General features: G+C 60.9%; 1 protein-coding gene across 4 annotated transcripts; it reads right to left on the reverse strand.

Moving 5' to 3' along the window:
- Window positions 1-223: 223 nt before the first annotated feature.
- On the reverse strand, window positions 224-15,848 carry ZMIZ2 (zinc finger MIZ-type containing 2). 4 transcript variants are annotated; one of them, XM_082846197.1, is made up of 18 exons: window positions 15,716-15,848; window positions 9,532-9,666; window positions 9,257-9,371; window positions 8,735-8,937; window positions 8,299-8,491; window positions 7,770-8,033; window positions 7,438-7,614; window positions 6,350-6,518; window positions 5,587-5,731; window positions 5,300-5,510; window positions 4,552-4,657; window positions 4,201-4,358; window positions 3,477-3,544; window positions 3,160-3,228; window positions 2,644-2,888; window positions 1,981-2,150; window positions 1,657-1,896; window positions 224-965 (listed from the first exon to the last, which is right to left on the reverse strand). In XM_082846197.1, the coding sequence occupies exons 2-18, from the start codon at window positions 9,579-9,581 to the stop codon at window positions 858-860; spliced, it is 2,691 nt and encodes an 896-aa protein (XP_082702323.1). In that variant the 5' UTR covers window positions 9,582-9,666; window positions 15,716-15,848; the 3' UTR covers window positions 224-857. The 4 variants fall into 4 exon arrangements, with proteins under 4 accessions (XP_082702323.1, XP_082702321.1, XP_082702322.1 ...); XM_082846195.1 differs by having other exon boundaries at window positions 8,266-8,491; XM_082846196.1 differs by lacking the exon at window positions 224-965 and having other exon boundaries at window positions 1,011-1,896.
- Window positions 15,849-18,012: the final 2,164 nt, after the last annotated feature.

The following is an 18,012-nucleotide window of genomic DNA, read 5'->3' on the forward strand; positions in this document are numbered from 1 at the left end:
GAGTCCTTTAATAGAGATGGGCGGACAGGGGACACAGCTCGGCCCTGCACCTGCAGGCTGCGGCTCCTCCCCCACCTGGCGTGGCCCCAGGGTGGACACGGGAGAGGTGTGGTTTTAAAAAACACAGTGAGACCAATTCTTCACTTTCACAGAGAAGGGGAGCTTGGGGGAGCCGAGTCCGAGCCCCGCCTCCAGCAGGAGGGAGCTTGCCGCCCCCCCCCCCCCCCCCCGACCGCTGTCTGCACACGGCCAGGGCAGGAGCCCCGGCTGCACAGAGGCCCAGCCACCCTACATCTGTCAGCGTTTCTACGCTAGGTACACTGTTGTGCTGTAGAGGCCCCACCCCCAGCGTCAGCCTGAAGCCTCGGGTGGGAGGAGGGACACCCCCAGCCCCTGCCACAGGAGGCTGGGCAAGACGGGGCCCCGGGACAGAGCAGCCCCGCTCCTCACCGGCCCAGGGCCAAGGGGTCATTGAAGTAAAAAGGTCAACGGTGGACAAGATGCAGGCCGGTGAGAGCAGGCAGGGGTCGGGGGGCCAGGGGCGGCAGGTGTGCACGAACCAGGCAGGGCTGGACAAGCATGGGTGGGGTGCGGACGGGGCAGGGACAAGGGCGGGGCTGGGGATCTCATCAAAAACAGTTCTGCAGCTGCAAACTGGGCCAGCGAGCACCACCGCCCAGGGGTCCCCTCCCAGCCAGTGCAGGGCCGCCTCCAGCCTCCAGGGCCAGGCGTCGGGGCGCGTCCTGGCTCCAGGTGTACGTGTGGGGAGGGCCGCTGGTGTCGGGGGGGGGCCGGGCTGGAGAGGAGGGTGTGCGACATCTGCGGGCATGTCCCCGTCGGCCAGGTGGTCAACAGGATCAGTTGTTCTCGAAGAGAGCGAGCAGGTCGTCACTGCTGTTTGTGGGGAGGTCGGGTGGGCCCAGGTAGGACAGCAGCTCGTCGGGGTTCGTCAGTTCCGGGAGCAGCTGAGGACAAAGCAAAGCCGCCAGCTTTGGGCCTGGGTCCCCAGCCGGGGCGCGGCACAGCCCTGACCCCGGCACAGGCTGGCACTGGAGCCCCTCAGCCTGCTCCGCACAGGGGCTCCTCCAGCGGAAGACTGCTCTGTGACCAGGAGTCACCTGTGACAAGCTGTTCAAGGACAACATGGAGCACCCAGGACCGTGAGGGCTCCCTGACGTGAACAGGGCGAATGCAGAAGGCGGGATCCCACTCCCTGGGATTTTCTGCTTTGAGCTGTGCTTTCTACATTTTTTCACGTTGAACTTTGTATTCATTTACCATGGTCAAGAGACAGTCACCTGTCTTTTTTGCACTGAGTCTGGCTCACATACCACCTGTGAGTCAGACAGGTCAAATCAGACCCTAAGGCCAGGGTCACCAGCTACAAGCCAAGTCTTCTCGGGGACTCTGCCCATGCCACGGTGGCACCCAGGTCCCCAGGGCCAGATGTCTGGACACAATCACCCACGGCTACTCTGGATACCTCACACTCGTCAACAAAAGCGCTGACGTCACCCGACCAGCTCTCCCTGCGTCTGGAAGTCACGGTGGTATCACTGTCCTCCCTTCTATGAAGCATGTGGACCCTGGGATGACAGATAAGCCACACCCCAGCCCCGGCTCCAAGTGCTCCCCAGCACGGGGCCCAGTACTCACGTCCAGGCCCGGTTCCGGGGCCTCCCCTGCCCCAGACACGGGGGGCCCCATCATGCCTGTGGCAGCACTGAAGGCCAGCTCACCGATGGGACCCGAATTCACCGGGCCCAGGGGCTGCCGGGATGCCGGGGGAGGGTTTGGATGGTGCAGCTGGGGCCCTGGGGGGCCTCCAAGGTTGGGGGCGTGCAGCCCCGGAGGCCCAGGGTTATGGGCCGGGTCCAGGTGACCCGCTGGTGCCATCTGAAGGAGGAGAGAAGAACCTAGTAAAATGGCCCAGGGGCTCTCCGGGTGGACAGCTCGTCAGCCCCCCGCCTTGGCACTGACCTGGCCTGGGAGGCAGGGGGCAGATCTCTCCGGTGTCAGGAGGCTGCTGGGAATGTCGGACTGATAGGAGACAGGGGGGGGCCCCGGGGTGAACTCAGCAAGGGTCGGGGTGCTGGGCGTGGTGGGCGGGAAGGAGTCGGGGAACGTCCCGGGTCCCAGGAAGCTGGAAGCTGAGAGAGGAGAGCCAGGGGGCTCATGCCGGTAGAGCACGGAAACAGGCCAGCCACAGCGTGGGCAGGACTCACTGAGCTCACCCAGAGAACGTCTGACTTTACGAACTTGCTATTCGGCAAAGGGCATTTCTTCTCATTGCTGCTGGGGGAGCTGGCTGATGACACTGCCAGGAGGCTGCGAGGGGACAGGAATGGGACCCACCGCACCCAGACACTCCCGCACGCGTGGTCGGACGGGGCCGGTCCATGGAAGTGTGCCAGCACAGACCTTTGTTCCAGACTACTGGGGAGGTACGTGCAGCTGCAGCTGGAGGCCCTGCTGCCCATCCCCGCCGGCTCGGCCGAGGCTGCGCCTATGCCACCAAGTCCCCAACCAGGCCCCCAGGCTCGCGGCCCTCGGAGTGACACGTCCACAGGCAGCAGACTGGTGGGAGAGGACGGATCATTTGCCCAGGGCCGTCTGTTTCTAGGGCAAGCCCCCTGTACTCACCCTGGCTGGGGTAATCGCCGGCAGCCGGGGCTGAGGGGGGCTGGAGGGGGGCGAAGGGCGCGGCCCCAGGGCCCAGGGCAGCGATCATCTCCATCACGCTGGGCATGAGCACGTGGGCGGGGCTCACGGTGCGGCAGCGCTTCAACGCCGGCCCGTCCGGCTCCTCCTTGACGTGCACGTCAGGCTTCACAGGCACTGGCTTCCAGCTGCACGTGGGGTCGATGGTGATCTCCTCGTAGTCAGTGCTGGGCGGGGACATGCAGGGCTGGTCACCACCTGTCCTGCTGCCTCTCCTGGCCCTGGGCCATTTTTAGGCAGACCTCCCACTCAAATGCTTGTGGCCACCCAGCACATTCCACGTGCTTGTGGGCTGCGGGCCTGGGTCAGATGTGGATTCCGTCCACGGCCTGGAGTCGAGCCCGCTCCACGCTGGATCAGCATGGGGTATCTCCCCACCTGTCCCAGGGCTGCCCTCTGCTGACCAAAGATGCTGGGGTTGCAGGAAAGGAGACTCACTTCTGAATGTAAATGAGGATGCCCAGCATGTACTGGTCCACCTCCAGGCCCTCCAGCAATGCCGTCTTGCTGTAGAAAACCAAGGGGACACACAGCTCAGAGGGCTGGCCCAACCTCTTCCCGGGCACAGGCCCTGTCATGTCTCAGCCCCCGGTGTGAGGTAACCCTGCGTGACGTCACTGCCCTGAGCCACTCCATCCCTCCTAGCCTGTGCTGTGAGCCCCACACCTGGCTTGTGGAAGGAAACGCCCATTAACAGCCTCAGAGGAAGTGCCACCCGCCCCCAGAGCCGTGGGGACCATCTCTGACACACTCACTTGCACACGGGGCACCTCCAGGTCCCTCGCTCACAGTTGAGCTGTAAATAGGACTCCAGGTCAAAGCACTGCAGAGAAAGGGCGAGACAGTTCCTCACACTGGGGCCGGGGCGACCCGGCCATGCTCTGTGGCTTCAGGAACTTGGGGCTTATTTACTGCCTGCGTGAGAAGGCTCGGCTCCCAGGCTTTTACCACGGCATCATCCTAACAGATGTAAGAGACGGGACAGCCTACGCAGCCCTCCCTGGGAATGACGTGTGGCCAAAGCAAGAACTGGGCAGCTTTGCCCAGTCAGGGAATGACTTCCAGGACGTGGTGTGGAGGAAAAACATGATGCAGAGCGATGTTTACCGCTTATGTAACCAAAAGGTGGGCGGGGGGGTGGAGGGTGTGTGTGCACGTACTTGTCTGCACGCAGAGCGTTTCTGCAGAGACAAACAAAGGCGCTGCTCCTGGGGGCAGGGTGGGGAGAGGACAGCGCCCTGCATCCAGGATGCCGTTTAAAATCGGACCCCAAGAACGCAGTGAAACGGCTGTTACGCTTAGAATAATGTTAGAAGAAACAAAAGCCCAGTTTGAGGGGAGAAGGCAGGGGAGCCAGGCCACCTGCCCACTGGCCGGCCTGTCCTGTCACCTGCCAGCCGAGGTGCTCAGAGGCCACTCCCGCTGAAGACAGTTAAAGGGCAACGGAAGTTCTGGCAAAGCTCTGCAGTGGCCACCTACCTGAATGTGGCGACAGTCATGGCCTCGGGCAGGGAGCTGGATCCTGCGGAAGGTGATGGGGCACTTGAGAGACACCTTGATGGCCGTCTGCTCCACCCCGTCCTCTCCGTTGGGCCCAGGGGTGCCAGGGATGGTGCCGCTGCTGAAGTTCCGCTTTACTGACATCAACAGGGGAAAGGAGGACGTGGGTGAGGGCCGCCAAGCGGGACCCGACCACTGCTGGCTCAGCACCTCCGAGGGGCGTTCCAGGGCTGACTGCTGCTCTCGGCACACAGCCCCCGCCCCAGAGAAGGCAGCCTTGTCTGTCATGGGGCCGGCTGCCTGGGGCCGAGGAACACAAGGGCCACTCACTCTTGGTGATGCAGTGCTCGGCGGGCAGGAGGCGCTTCTTGAGGAGACCCTGCAGCACCGAGCGGACGGACGGCCGGTGCACCAGCTGCAGCACGAAGAGGTGGGACTGCAACAGGAGGACCCGGTCAGCGGGACGTGGCCCGGGGAGGCGCAGCGCAGGCCCGTTCTCCTCTTGTGGCTAACGCACAGGCAGGCCACCTGCTGCCCCTCCCCGGGGAGCCCAGGGGACCAGGCCCACACGTATCTGGAAAGCTCACTGTGTGTCTGCACCAACCACGGCCTCTCTGTCGGAACACAATTATCTGAGAGGCCCCTGAATGTGCCCTGCCTACAGCAACCACCTTTATCCACGCTGGTCCAAGTGAAAACATCCCAGAACTGCATCGGGGATGCCCGCCTCTGCCCCCTCCCACCCGGGCTGATCAGTGCTGTGCAGCTAAGTGCATCCTGCCTCTTCTAGTCCTGGATCCGGAGCCTGCTGGAACCTGAATGACTCCTTAACAAAGACTCAGGGTCAGCTGGGACTCAGGACCCTGTGAGCTTCCTCCAGGAAAGAGGCAGGCTCAGCTAGTTTCCCTTACATAATTAACACAAGCATCAAATTTAGTCACTGAACCTAACCCGAAAGCAGCAAGGGCATTTTTATTTGAGATCCTTTACTTACAAGGCCCAGGATGGGAAGAAGGAGAGCCAGTGCCTCTTTCTCTAGCCATGACGCCCCCAACCCAGCCCCGCGGAGGGCACTCACGCAGCAGCAGGCCGTGACGGTGATCTGGATGGTGTTGCGGCCCGGCTGGCACACGTGCTTCAGGTAGAGGGGCTTGTGGGAGGTCTTGTTGTCACCACGCTCGATGGTGAGCGGGGTGGCGTTGACGCTGACCTGCACCGAGGCCGGCCAGTTGGTGTTCATCTGCCGGTCCTCGTGGTGGTAGCACTTGAACTGCAGCTCCAGGTCCGGCCTGCACGGGAAGGATGGATGCTGAGAGCGAGGGGGCGGTGCGAGGGGCTGCAAGCTGGGGGCAGGCACCCACTCACCTCAGCATCAGGGTCTTGTAGACGGAGTCACGGAGCTGGAAAGCGTGATTGCTCACGGCCAGGTTGTGCTGCAGGCGGAAGGGCTCCAGGACCACCCCGTCCCGCACGGGGAAAGTCAGCCGCAGCTCGTCACAGGGGCCACTGCCTGGAAGCAGGCCATGCCGGTGTGAGCAGGCCACCTACAGGATGGCCACCAGGCCGAGCGGCCTGCCCCCGCCCCATCGCGGGGGCTGTGGCCCCTCCTCCCCTGCCATGGGGCTGGGGCTTGGGCAGCATCTCTCCCGGGACCCTGGGCTCGGCCTCCACCTCCAACGGGAACAGATCTTGGTGTCCCGCCATTCTGTCCTGCTCCAGTAGGAGCCCTGAGAATGATCCCTGAATCATGACCAGAGAACATGCCCCACCAACCCCAAAAAATGGTGCCTCTGGTGCTTTCAGAGGGGGTAGGAGGCAGAAGAGGTGAGAACGGGCCCCTGCTGTCACCCTAGTACTCAAGCTAGGGTTTTAGGACCCCCAACTGCTGCTGCAGTGGTCTCCCAGAAAGCAGGAGTTCTTAACCAGAAGTGGGCTTCAGGGGGCCCCTGAAACCATACACAAAACTGTGCACATGGCTATTTTCCTACAGAGGAGATGGATGCTTCAAATGGATTTGCAAAGAGGTCCATTAATAGAAAATGAAGGTGAAGGCCCCCTGCCCCCGCCAAGGTCCCTGCAGGACTCTCTGGAGCCCTGCCCATCTGTCCCGAGAGCAGACCTCACTCACCGGGTGGTGACGGGTGCAAGCTGCTCACGCCGGGCTTGAGGTCGGGCAGGAAGGGCGACTTGACCTCCTGGCTGGTGGACATGTAGGGGATGCTGCTGCCGGGGGTCATGGGCGGCGTGGGGCTCCCTGGCAGTGGGGAGCTGGGGTAGCCGGGGATGGAACGGGCGGGCTGTGGGGTTGAGCAAACAGTCAAGGTGGAGTGGTGTAGGGGTAGAGTTTGTTCTTGGAGCGCCCAATGGGAACGGTCAGACCAGGAACGGGCAGGGAGTCCACGCCTCCTCCTGCCTGGGCGCCCTCTCTCCAGGCACCCACCCCATGGGCCTCCCACCGCCCATACCCCACTCAGGCCGGGCTGGCTGTAGCTGGCGCTCCCCCCGTTGAAGCGGGCACCCTGCCCGCTGAACTGCTCTGCGGGCTGCAGGAGAGAAAACCGCGTGTGCCTGGGACTGCCGCCTGCCCCTGAGCGCTCACAGGGTCCTGGACTTGACCCTAGGAGAGGGCTGGGGACAGGGGGGCCCACCACACACACGGGTGTTGGCTTCTTTCTTCTTTATAACTTTTTGTGTCTTCTAAATAATCTACAGGGAGCACGTGCTGATTTCATAATTTTAAGAATGACCATTACAGAAAAAGAGCTGACCCCACGCATCAGAGGGGTTTACGAGGAAGCCACAGAGAGGCTGAAAGGACACAGGTACACACACCTCCTGTCCGCCCTCCAGCGGCACTCTTATCGCTCGGGCCCCTCCCCTCAAGAGCTCCTGGCCCCTCTGGCCTGTCCCCTTGCTGGGCTTCTCTGCAGCAAGCAGAGGGGATGGGGACACTGTCCCTGAAGGACACGCAGGTGGCGTGGGTGCCTGCCTGCTGCTCCATACACTGAATCTCACAGAGGGGCCTTTCGTACCTGGACTCCCCTCCTGGGAGCTGCCCTACGCTGATCAGGGCCCCCGGGAAGCTCCTGGTTGCTCGGCCACCCAAGCACACGCGAGCCCACTCGCCAGCCCCGGCTGCCTCAAGGTCCGCCTGTGTCCCACAGGGCTTGGCGTGGGCCAGCAGGGGCTGCAGAGGCCCGGGAGAAGCGGCCCTACCTTGTAGTGCAGTCCCGCGGGGCTGGGGGTGGACAGGGACTGGCCCGCACCCTGCTGCAGGGGCAGCCTGTGCCCAGGGTAGGAGGACGGGGCGGGGGGCTGCCCGGGGCCAGGCGCGTACTGGGTGGCGGCGGGCGTGTACTGGCCTCCTGGCAGGTACTGCTGCCCAGGATACACCTGAAGGAGGAAAGAGGCAAAATGGCCAGGAGAAGAGGTGCTGGGGAAGCCCGTTCCCAGGGAGGGAGGGCGGTACCCACCCTGTCAGGCACAGCCGACTCTCCCTCCACACAACGGCTCTGAGGGCACTCGGGGTGGGGGGCCTGACCACTCACCTCACTGGAGTAGGCTCTCTTGACGCCCTGTCGGGGCAAGGGCTGGGCCTGGGGGGGCCCAGGGTACCCGTGCTGGGGCAGGCGCTGCCCTGCATATAGGGGCGCTAGGCCCGCTGCCCGGGTGGGGTTCATGCCCATGGGGCTCATGCCGGAGGGGCCCATCAGCCCTCCCACGCTGGCAGGGTTCATGCTGCTGGGGACACTGGGCCCCCGGGGACCGCCGTGCTGCAGGAACTGGCTGTTAAAAGACTGTCCGGCCCCCATCTGGGAAAATAAGAGAGGAACCATCCAGGCCTTACCCACCGCTGTGGGCGCCAGCCTTGTGCCCACCCCCTGCAGGCGGGCTCCCCCTCGCCCCCCCCCGGCCTGGGTTCTCTCCCCTCAGCTCCCTACTCCTTTCCCGCCTCATCTTCATCGGCCCCGGCACACAGCGTGCGTGTCCCCAGGGCCTCAATCCTGGCTGCCTGACAAGACCCTGCCTTCTGCACCAACGCACACGGGCCGCACAGGAGGAGCTGCGGGGCCTCACCGCTCCGTACTGGCTCAGCTCCTGGCTCTGCTTCTCCTGGAGGGCGGCCACGGTGGCCGTGGCCGTGGCCGTGGCCGTGGCGGCAGCAGCAGCCACGGCAGCAGCCGCCGCTGCTTGAGTGAAGTCGGTGGAGGGCCGTGCGGCGTGTGAGGGAAGGCCCAGGCCCCCCGGCCCCCCCGGGCCGCCCGCATACCTGTAATAGACAGACGGCTCAGCTCAGAGGCGCTCCCCTGCCATCTTCCGGGGGGTACACGGCACCCGAGGGGAGCCCCATTCTTTCCCACACACCCTCCTCGTTAGCTTGGGAGCCGGCAGGAGCCGCAGAGATGCAACGTTCAACACATCAGTGTCACACAGCTCCCAGGTGCCCAGCAAGTTAGCAGCGTCGCCCCCAGAGGGCTCCTAGCACGCCTGCCAGGGGAGCGGTCCTGCTTACCCAGCGGTGAAGCCGGGGCCCCCGGGGTAGCCCCCGCGGCCATACACCCCTTGCTGCACGTAGCCCTTGTTGGCACCGCCCTCACCGAACGCCTGTTGTCCCAGGCACTGCGGGGAGTTCAGGGCAGAGCTGCCGCCTGCCATGCCGGGCATCATGGAGCTGCCGGGGGGGCTCCCTGCGGGGCCCATAGGGTTCCCCAAAACCTACAAGGAAGCAAGAATCACCAAAGGACACCATCTAAACAACTTGCTTCATGCCGTGGTTCTAAAGTGCTGGAAAGGAGAGGCTGGGCAGGTGAGGAGGTGGAGGTGGGGGCAGAGGGGAGGGTGGTCCAGTGGGGGGGGCAGCTGCTCACAGGTGGGGTGTGGAGGCCAGGTGAAGACAGGAGGAGGAGATCCCACGCCACGTGTGGAAGAACTGGTCTCTGAGGACGTGGGAGACTCAGGAAACCCTGGCTCCACTTCTCCGAGATCTGAGGGGGGCTCTGGCGCCCCTCGGGGCGGGGCCCAGGTGTGGGCTCACCTGGCTCTGCGCCGCGTTGCCGACTCCCCACACGGTTGTGACCACGGACAGCGATCCTGCTGGCTGAGTGGCACTCTGTTGCCAAGGCACCGCCTCATAAGCGAATGGACCATCACTATAAGGAGAGGGGCAGGCGGGGAGGCTTGGTCAGGAGGCCGCAGGTGCCTAGAACCCCGCCTGGGAAGAAGCGAAGGTTGGGAGCAGAGGGGTCCCGCTCTACCACCCACCCGTGTCCTGGGGCCCGAGCGGGGAGGGCAGCAGGAGACCCCACTCACCCGTGTGGCGCGGGGGGCAGGGCGGGTTTCATGGGGTTCATGGGGTTCATTGGCTTGGGAGCAGCCTTAAGGCCAGGTCTGTGGGTGGCAGGAAGCAGCCCTCACTGGTGCTTACGTGGGACTCAGATGCTCTGGCTGCTGGGACAGGAGGGAAGGAAGTCAGTGGAGATGCTGCCGGGAGACCCCTATCAGCACCAAGCCCCGTCCTTCCTCTGCTCCAACCGATGAAGGGTAGGGCAGGTGAGACGGGGACCCGGGGGCCCGCTCAGGGGGCTCAGGGAAGCCCGGCATTGGCCCTACCCACGCTGCCCACCCTGGCAGATCTCTGCCCTCCCCAGCCCGGAAGCCAGCACTGACCCTTTCTGACCGGGCCCTGCCACCTGGAGCCCCCGGAATGGTTCTGGAAGCAGACTTTCTGATCCCCCAAACTTTCCACGTTCTCCCTCCCCCACACGAAAGCCTGGATACGCATAAAAGCCAGGGGACATCCAGAACCCAGCTGCCAGAATCCCCTGCCTCCACCCCACCCGAGGGGGGGGCGGGGAGGACAAGGCCAGAGGCCTAGGAGTGCCAGACAGCAGGCGTCACCTGCTCAGGGTCTGGGGCCTGCCCACTATGGGGAGGGGCCTCTGCATGCCGGAGGTGGGGGTGGGGGTGGGGGTGCAGCACCAGGTCAGCTAACCTGCAGCCTGGGGCCAGGCAGGGGCCGGAACTAGGTGTGGAGCCAGCAGCCCATCCCTGGCTGGCAGACCCCCAGCCCCAGGGCTTCTCCCCAGAGCAGCAGAAGGGCGGTGCGCACAGGGGCAAGGCGGGAAGACTGACCCCCACAGATCCCGGTGACCCGCACGGTGAGCTCCCAACAAGGCGGGGACGCACACACAGCGCAAAGGGCGGAGGGTTGGTGGGCACCCAACAGACATGGCAAGGGGCCAGCGGGGACACAGCAGCCATGGCCGGGGGACACGCATGGAACCTGTGAGCCCGTGCTGGGATGGGGCACCGCTTCCTCCCACTCTGTGGGGCTGGCTCTCTTCCCCTTAGCACCTCAGAAAACGAGCAAGGCAGCAGCCGGCTGCCCCTCCTGGCTGCCAACGCCTCCGACACCTCCACAAGCAAACCCTCCACCAACCAGGCCGAGGGCCCTTGCTGGCACCGCCAGGGCCACCTCTCACGCGCACCTCCACCCAGCCTAACCACAGAGGCATGCTGGCTGTGGCTGTCTGGGGGTCTCCGGGGACGCCCCTGTCAGTCTTCTCTGGGTCGAGGTTCCAACCTAGAGCACCACTGCCTTCTAGGGGCTGCAAGGCCTCACGCGCACGCACACACCACCTGGGCAAGCTAACTTCTGGTGGCTCAATCCCACCGCCTCAGCACTCACAGTGCCACCCACCCAACCCCAAGGCTCGCATTCCTGAGCGCTGACCAGGACCTCACCGTCAGGGCAGCCCAAGCGAGGCAGGATTATATCGTCATGTCCTCTGCAAATACAGTCCTGAAGGCGGCACGCGGGGGCCGAGTCCCTGACCAGGGCCCCAGCGCAGGTGGGGGATACAGTGGGGGCTGTGACTTGGGCCCAAGGCCTCCCACAGAGCACTGGGGTGAGTGGTTCCCAGAATCGCAGCAGAGCCAGGGCTGGGAGGAAGGTGATGGACCGGTCAGACAAGAGGAGTGAGGCAGCTGGCGTGCCTGTCCACCTCACGCCTGGCCCTGCTCTCCTTCCTGACGCCCCTCCCAGAGGAGTCGGGCCCCAGACCACATGCCAACCAGGAAGCAAAGGCCAAGAAAGCAGGAGGCTGGTGGCTCCAGAGGGCTCAGGGGCCCCTGGACTCAGCCCTCGGAGCCAGAATCACTGAGCCAGGCAAGGGAAGGCTGGCTGTCCCCAGCGAGGACAACCCCCAGGTTGGTGACACTGCAGTGGGAGGCTGGGGGTGGGGAGCGCTGCCGACAGCCAGAAACGCCCCCTAAACCTGCTGAGCGGGGCCTGGAGCAACACGCAGCGCTTTTAGGACTTAGAATACAGGCGGGCTGCTCTAGACTGTGGTATTGGCAGAGGGACAGACACACAGGTCAATGGGACAAACTAGAGAGCCCAAGACAGACCCAGACAGAGTTTCTGACAAAGGTGCAAAAAGTATGCACTGGGGGAAGGACAGCATTTTCAACAAATGTGCTGGAGCTATTGGACGTTCACAAGCAAAAGACAAAAACAAAACAAAAAAACCCTAAACTTAACATCTTATACAGAAACTAACTCGAAGTGGGTCACAGATTTTAAATGTACAGCACAAAACCGTAAGAACTTTCTTAGATTTGACACCAAAAGCATGATCCATAAAAGGAAAAACTGGAAACTTTTGTTCTGTGAAAGACCCTGCTAAGAGGATGAAAACACAAGCTATAGACTGGGAGAAGTATCTGCAAGCCACGCATCTGACAAAAGACTAGTATCTAGAGTACATAAAGAATTCTCAAAATGCGAAAGCTAAAAAAAATGAGAAAACAGGCAAAAGACACGAAAAGACATTTCACCAAAGAAGGAATACAGACGGCAAATAAGCACATGAAAAGATGTTCAACATCACTGGCCATCAGAGAAATGCAAATTAAAACCACATCGAGGTATCACTACACACCTATCACCATGGCTAAAATAAGAAATAGTGATACCACCAAATGCTGGCTAGGAGAAACTGGATCTCCCATGCATGGCTGGTGGGAATATAAAATGGTACAACCACTCTGAAAAACGATTCGGTAGTTTCTTATAAAACTAAGCATGCAGCCACTATACAACCCAGCACCTGCACTCCTGAACATGTATCTCAGAGAAGTGTAAACTTATGTTCACATAAAAATCTGGACGTGAATGTTTACAGCAGTTTTATTCCTAATAGCCAAAGAATGGAAACCCAGATGCCCCTCAGCGGCGAAGAGTTAACCAACTGTGAGCCTGGAGGCATAAAAAGGAAGAGCTACTGATACAGGCACCAACCTGCAGGAATCTCCAGAGAATCATGATGTGTGGAGAAAGCCAGTCCCCAAAGGTTACACACTGTATGATTCCCTTTATATAACATCCTCAAAATGACGAAATTATAGAAATGGAGAGCACACTGGTGGTTGCCAGGGGTTAAACGTGGGGAGAAGGGAAGCGAGTGGGAATATAAGAAGGTGGGGATGGAAATACATGTATCTCAACTGTATTGATGGAGTTAGTACCCTCCTGTGATACTGTGCTACAGTTTTGCAAGATGTTACCACTAGGGAAAGCCAGTAAAGGATACAGAGCTCTTTGTGTTATTTCTTATAACTGCTTATAAATCTATAATTCTCTCAAAATAAAAATTTACTTAATGTACAACCGCGACTAGCTCTCTCTCCCCACAGAGATGCCCAGGGCAATCCTTTCCCAAAGCTGGTTGGATTGGCCAGGTCCACTCTGCTGTCCCAGAAGCAAAGGACAGGGAAAAGCAGGAGGAAGACGGGAAGACAGCCCCCCCCTCCCCCCGGCCTGGCCTGGGTCAGAGCCTCAGGGCAGGTGGAGCACGCCGGAATCTAGGACTGCTCAGCCCCACTCTGAGTTCGCAGGGTGGGGTGGGGCCTAAGACGTGCATTTCTAACAAGTCTGCAGGTGCTGCCGCTGCTGGTACTCGGACCACAATCTGAGAGCCCAGGGGAGCTGGGGAGGAGGGGGACAGGGCAGGTGCAGGGCGGGGGGGCCCCCCGTGGAGGGTGCTGGCCTGGGGCCCAGGGCAGCTTCCTACATCACGTGACTCTGGGGAATTCCAGCCCCACGGCTGTGGACGAGACCACAGACATTTCCAGTTCCCCCTGAGCTTTCTGTGCGGGGGCAGTGACTTCCTGACCTCCTGCCAAGCTCCTAAACCAAGTCTGGTCTCCTCCCTGAGAAGCCCCAAACTCTCCAGGTCAGGGACCCCGTGACCCTCTGCTCCTGACAAAGGGAGAGGCGTGCTGTGAGCACAGACCCTCCTCCCACCTCCTGGCCTCAGAGGCAGAGGTAAGAAAGAGCTTGGGTGTGTGTGCTTCCTGCCGGCTGGGGGCTCTCCCTGTACACGGACACTCGCTGGAAGCCAGGACCTCGGCAGAACGTCCTGGCTTGAGGTCAGTCTAGAAGGCCACAGGGTTTTCTGGGGGTCAGATTACATCTTCCTCCCGAAAAAGAGCTACAGACAGCTCACTACCCAGACCCTTCTTCCCCAGGACCTCACAGCGCCTGCACCACAGTCTCCAAAGGCAGACATTAATTAACATGGGTCCGCCCTCTTCTACCTCCGCTCCGTTACCCCCGCCTAGTCACCCAGGAGCAGCAGGCCCCGCGACACACCACCCAACCCCAGGAGGGCAGGGACTCGCTGCCTCCCCCCGCAGCAGGGGGCCCACAGTTCCCAAGGTTCCAGTGACGGGCCCCAGCCAGAGGAACACCAGACACGCTCAGAGAACGGAGAATGATAGCTCGAGCATCGCAGGACACCATGGGGGGGGGGGGGGTCACATGCTCCAGTGGCTCAAAGTCCTGCCCTTCTACTTGGGAGACCACACACTGACTAGCATAAGTGTTAAGAGTTCATCCAGGGGCTTCCCTGGTGGCACAGTGGTTGCGAATCCTCCTGCCAATGCAGGGGACACGGGTCGAGCCCTGGTCCGGGAAGATCCCACATGCCGCAGAGCAACGAAGCCCGTGCGCCACAACTACTGAGCCCGCGTGCTGCAACTACTGAAGCTGGCGCGCCTAGAGCCCGTGGTGCACAGCGAGAGAAGCCACTGCAATGAGAAGCCCGCATACTGCAATGAAGAGTAGTCCCCGCTTGCTGCAACTAGAGAAAGCCCGCACTCAGCAACGAAGACCCAACACAGCCAAAATAAATAAATTAAAAAAAGAGTTCATCCAAAATGCCCAGGAATGAGCATTTCTGAATGGCCCAGGTGTGGGTCATTTCAGAGAACAGTTGAAGGGTTGCACTCTTCTGGGCCTCAGTTTACAATGTGTAAAATAGGTACGTGGTGGCCACTCTAGGACTAGGAAAAGGGAGAACACGTGACCACCTTTAAGTCATCAGCCCCCAATCCCATCCTGGACCCAAGCGCCAGTGGACACTCCATGGGGAGGCCTGGCTGCCCTTGGCGATCAATCCAATGATCAGGAATCCTCCCCGGGGCATACCCTACCAGTCTTTCACGAGTGGCTCTGAATCTGTCATTCATCATCTCACCTTTCTCTTCCCAGCCAAGAGCCACCCTCTGGGTGTGACAAGTCCCCAAGGCCAGTACTCACGGGGTGAGGCTGAGATTCCTTCACTTATCCTGTCACCTCTCTCAAGCTTCTTCAACGGAAGCTCTCTGGTTCTAGTATGACAGGATTTGGTGGGTGAGTCTGTGTTCGCCCTATCAACTGTCTTACAGATCGAGTCACATGTTCTGTGTATTTCCCTGTGAAATCTTCTGAGATAATATTATACGAAGGACTTAAAGACATCACCATGGATATTCTGCAACTACCGGGAAGAGCGTATGGGGAGCAGGCTGTAGGGGAGCAGGTCAGGGGGGAGGTGGGGAAGGTCCAGAAGAGCAGGGCAGGGGTAGCAGGGTAGCGCGGTGGGGGGTACAGGGCAGCGGGGAACAGATGCGGGAGGCTAAGGCAACACACGCCGGGGGGCAAGACACCCTCCCGCCTGACTTCAATATGTCCTGTTGGGAACAGGGTATCTCCACCAAAAGCACGGCTGGGGGCTGGAAGGTCAGGGTCGCCAGCCCCAGAGCCTATCTCCGCGGACCTTACATCCGCGTGCCGGCGGCGCGCACGGCCCGGAGGGGCCCGAAAGGTGAGCTTTCAGGCCACACCGCGGAGAAGAGGCAGCGGGACCAGCTTGGGCGAGGGCCCGGGTCAGCCTCTTGCCCCAGACCCCTCGGGTGCTCGGCCGGATTCCGGCCAGCCCCAACAAAGGCTCAGGTGAAGGGTCGCCTCGGCGCGCACGGGGCCAGTCGGCCCAGGACCACGACGCACGCGCGGCAGGTGCGGCAGGTGGGCGGCAGGGCCGGCTCCAGCCCCGCCGGGGCCCCGCCGAGGCGCTGCAGAGCCGGGCCCGGGGACGCCGCACCTGCCGCCGCCCGCACCTGCCGCACCTGCCGCCCCCGCCGCCCGCACCCGCCCGCCCGGTCCGCTCACCTCCAAGCGGCCCGGCCAGGCCCCTCGCCGCCGCGGCCCACGGTCCGCGCCGCTCCATGCGCTCAGCCCGCCCTCAGCGCCGCCCGCCGCCCCGGGGCCGCCGCGGTCCGCGCCATCTCGCCGCCGCCCGCTCCGAGGGCACAATGGAGCCGCCGCGCTGCTCATGCATATGCATGACGCCGCGCGCCGGCCCCGCCCCCAGGCCAGAGCAGTGGAGCCCCGAGTCGGCGCTCAGGAGCGAGTGGCCGCGGGCCTGCGCAGGCCAGGGCGGCGGGCCGGGCGGCGGGCCGGGCGGGGGCGGGGCGGGGGCGGGGCGGGGCGGGAGGGCGGGTTGGGGGCGACCTGTGCTCCCCGCCCCCTTCACACCTTTCCAAACGCGGCGTCTGCAGAGTCACCCGCGCTTCCTCTTCGCTCTCCGCCGGGGCGGGGCGGAGGAGGCGGGTCCAGAAAGAGGGCGGGTCCAGGAGAAGGGGTGGGACGGGGCGGGGCCTAGAAGAGGGCGGGGCCTACGGAGGTGACCCGGTGTCAACCGGCCACTTCTGGGAGGGGTCTTGTAAGGAAAACCACGCGGAACCAAACAAGTCGCTTTCCTCGCTGTTCTTCCCTCTTCCCAGAGGGCGGCCCTGTTGAAGCGTTCTTAAAGTCATTCGAGTTCTAGCCAGATGAAGCAACCTCTGATCAGTTGGCATCTTCATATGCTATTAGCAGCCTTTATTTGCAACTATTTTCTACCCTTCCTTTAGGAAGACCACGTTCTCCCGATTACCCACAATTTTTTTATTGTGGTAAAATACAATATCAAAGTTTACCATCTTAACCAGTTTTAAGTGTACAGTGGCATTAAGCACATTTCCCACTGTTGTGTATCCATCACCACCATCCATCTCCATAGCTTTTTCATCTCCTAAAACTGACACTCTGTACTCATCAAACAATAATTCCTCATCCCCCTCCCACCCACAATTTTACTTTCTGTCTCTGAATTTGACTACTCTAGGGACCCGTTAGAAGTGGAATCATACAATATTTGTTTGTGACTGGCATATGCCCTGAAGTTTCATCCCTGTTGCAGCTGGCATAATTTCCTTCCTTTTGAAGGCTGAATAATATTTCATTGTGTGTGTATACCACATTTCGTTTATCCATTCCTCTATCAATGGATGTCTCACAATTAACTGTTTTTTAAATTTTTATTTATTTGGCTGCGCCGCGTCTTAGTTGTGGCATATGGGGTCTTTGTTGTGCCGTGCGGGAACTTTAGTTGTGGCATGTGGGATCTAGTTCCCTGACCAGGGATCCAACCTGGCCTCCTGCATTGGGAGTGCAGAACCTTAGTTACTGAACCACCAGGGAAGTCCCACAATTAACTTTTTTTTTTAAACAATTCTTCATTTATTTATTTATTTTTATTTAATTTGGCTGCGTTGGGTCTTTGTTGCTGAGTGGGGGCTTTCTCTAGTTGCGGCCAGTGGGGGCTTCTCTTGTTGCGGAGCGTGGGCTCTAGGCACATAAGCTTCAGTAGTTGTGGTATGCAGGCTCCGTAGTTGTGGCTTGTCCCACAATTAACTTTTAATATTGCTGAAATTTCTTCCCTCAAGGTTATCTGAACCCTGTGCTCTGTATCCTTTGAGAACCATTACTTCATTGAACAAATATGGCCGGCCTGCTGTGTGCCAGTCACTGGTCTGTGCTCTGAACGCCCCAGTGACCACGTTTGAAAGTCCTCTCTGGCCCCACTAGAAGGGACAAAGAGAAGGAAATGACTCACCAGGTAACAATGTTTCCATCAGGGCAAGGGTTAGGAAGAAAAATAAAGCAAGACCGGAGGATGGGAATGCTGGGAAATGGGAGGGGGGAATTCTCTAGAGAGCTGGCCCCGAGAAGAGACAGCGTGAAGGGGGAGGCAGACCCCATGGAACCTGACCGTCTTCTGCCTCCAAGAGGCTGTGAGTTTGGGGGAGTTGCAGGCAGGTTCCTGGAAGAGGCCAGAAGTGGCCACACCAGGGTGCTGCATTTGAACTCTGCAGGCAGCTCTGTTACCTCCTCCCAATGCCACTGGGAGATGCTGTTTGGTGCCCACTCCCATCTTTGATTATGTGGATTGTTAGAAGAGTCTCCCTTAGGGGACTTCGCTGGAGGTCCAGTGGTTAAGACTCTGCTCTTCTGGGACTTCCCTGTGGCACAGTGGTTAGAATCTGCCTGACAATGCAGGGGACATGGATTCGATCCCTGGGCCGGGAAGATCCGCGGAGCAACTCACCTCGTGCGCCACAACTACTGAGCCTGCGCTCTAGAGC

Source organism: Leucopleurus acutus, assembly GCF_964270905.1.
Source record: "Leucopleurus acutus genome assembly, chromosome: 9".
NCBI lineage: Eukaryota > Metazoa > Chordata > Mammalia > Artiodactyla > Delphinidae > Leucopleurus > Leucopleurus acutus.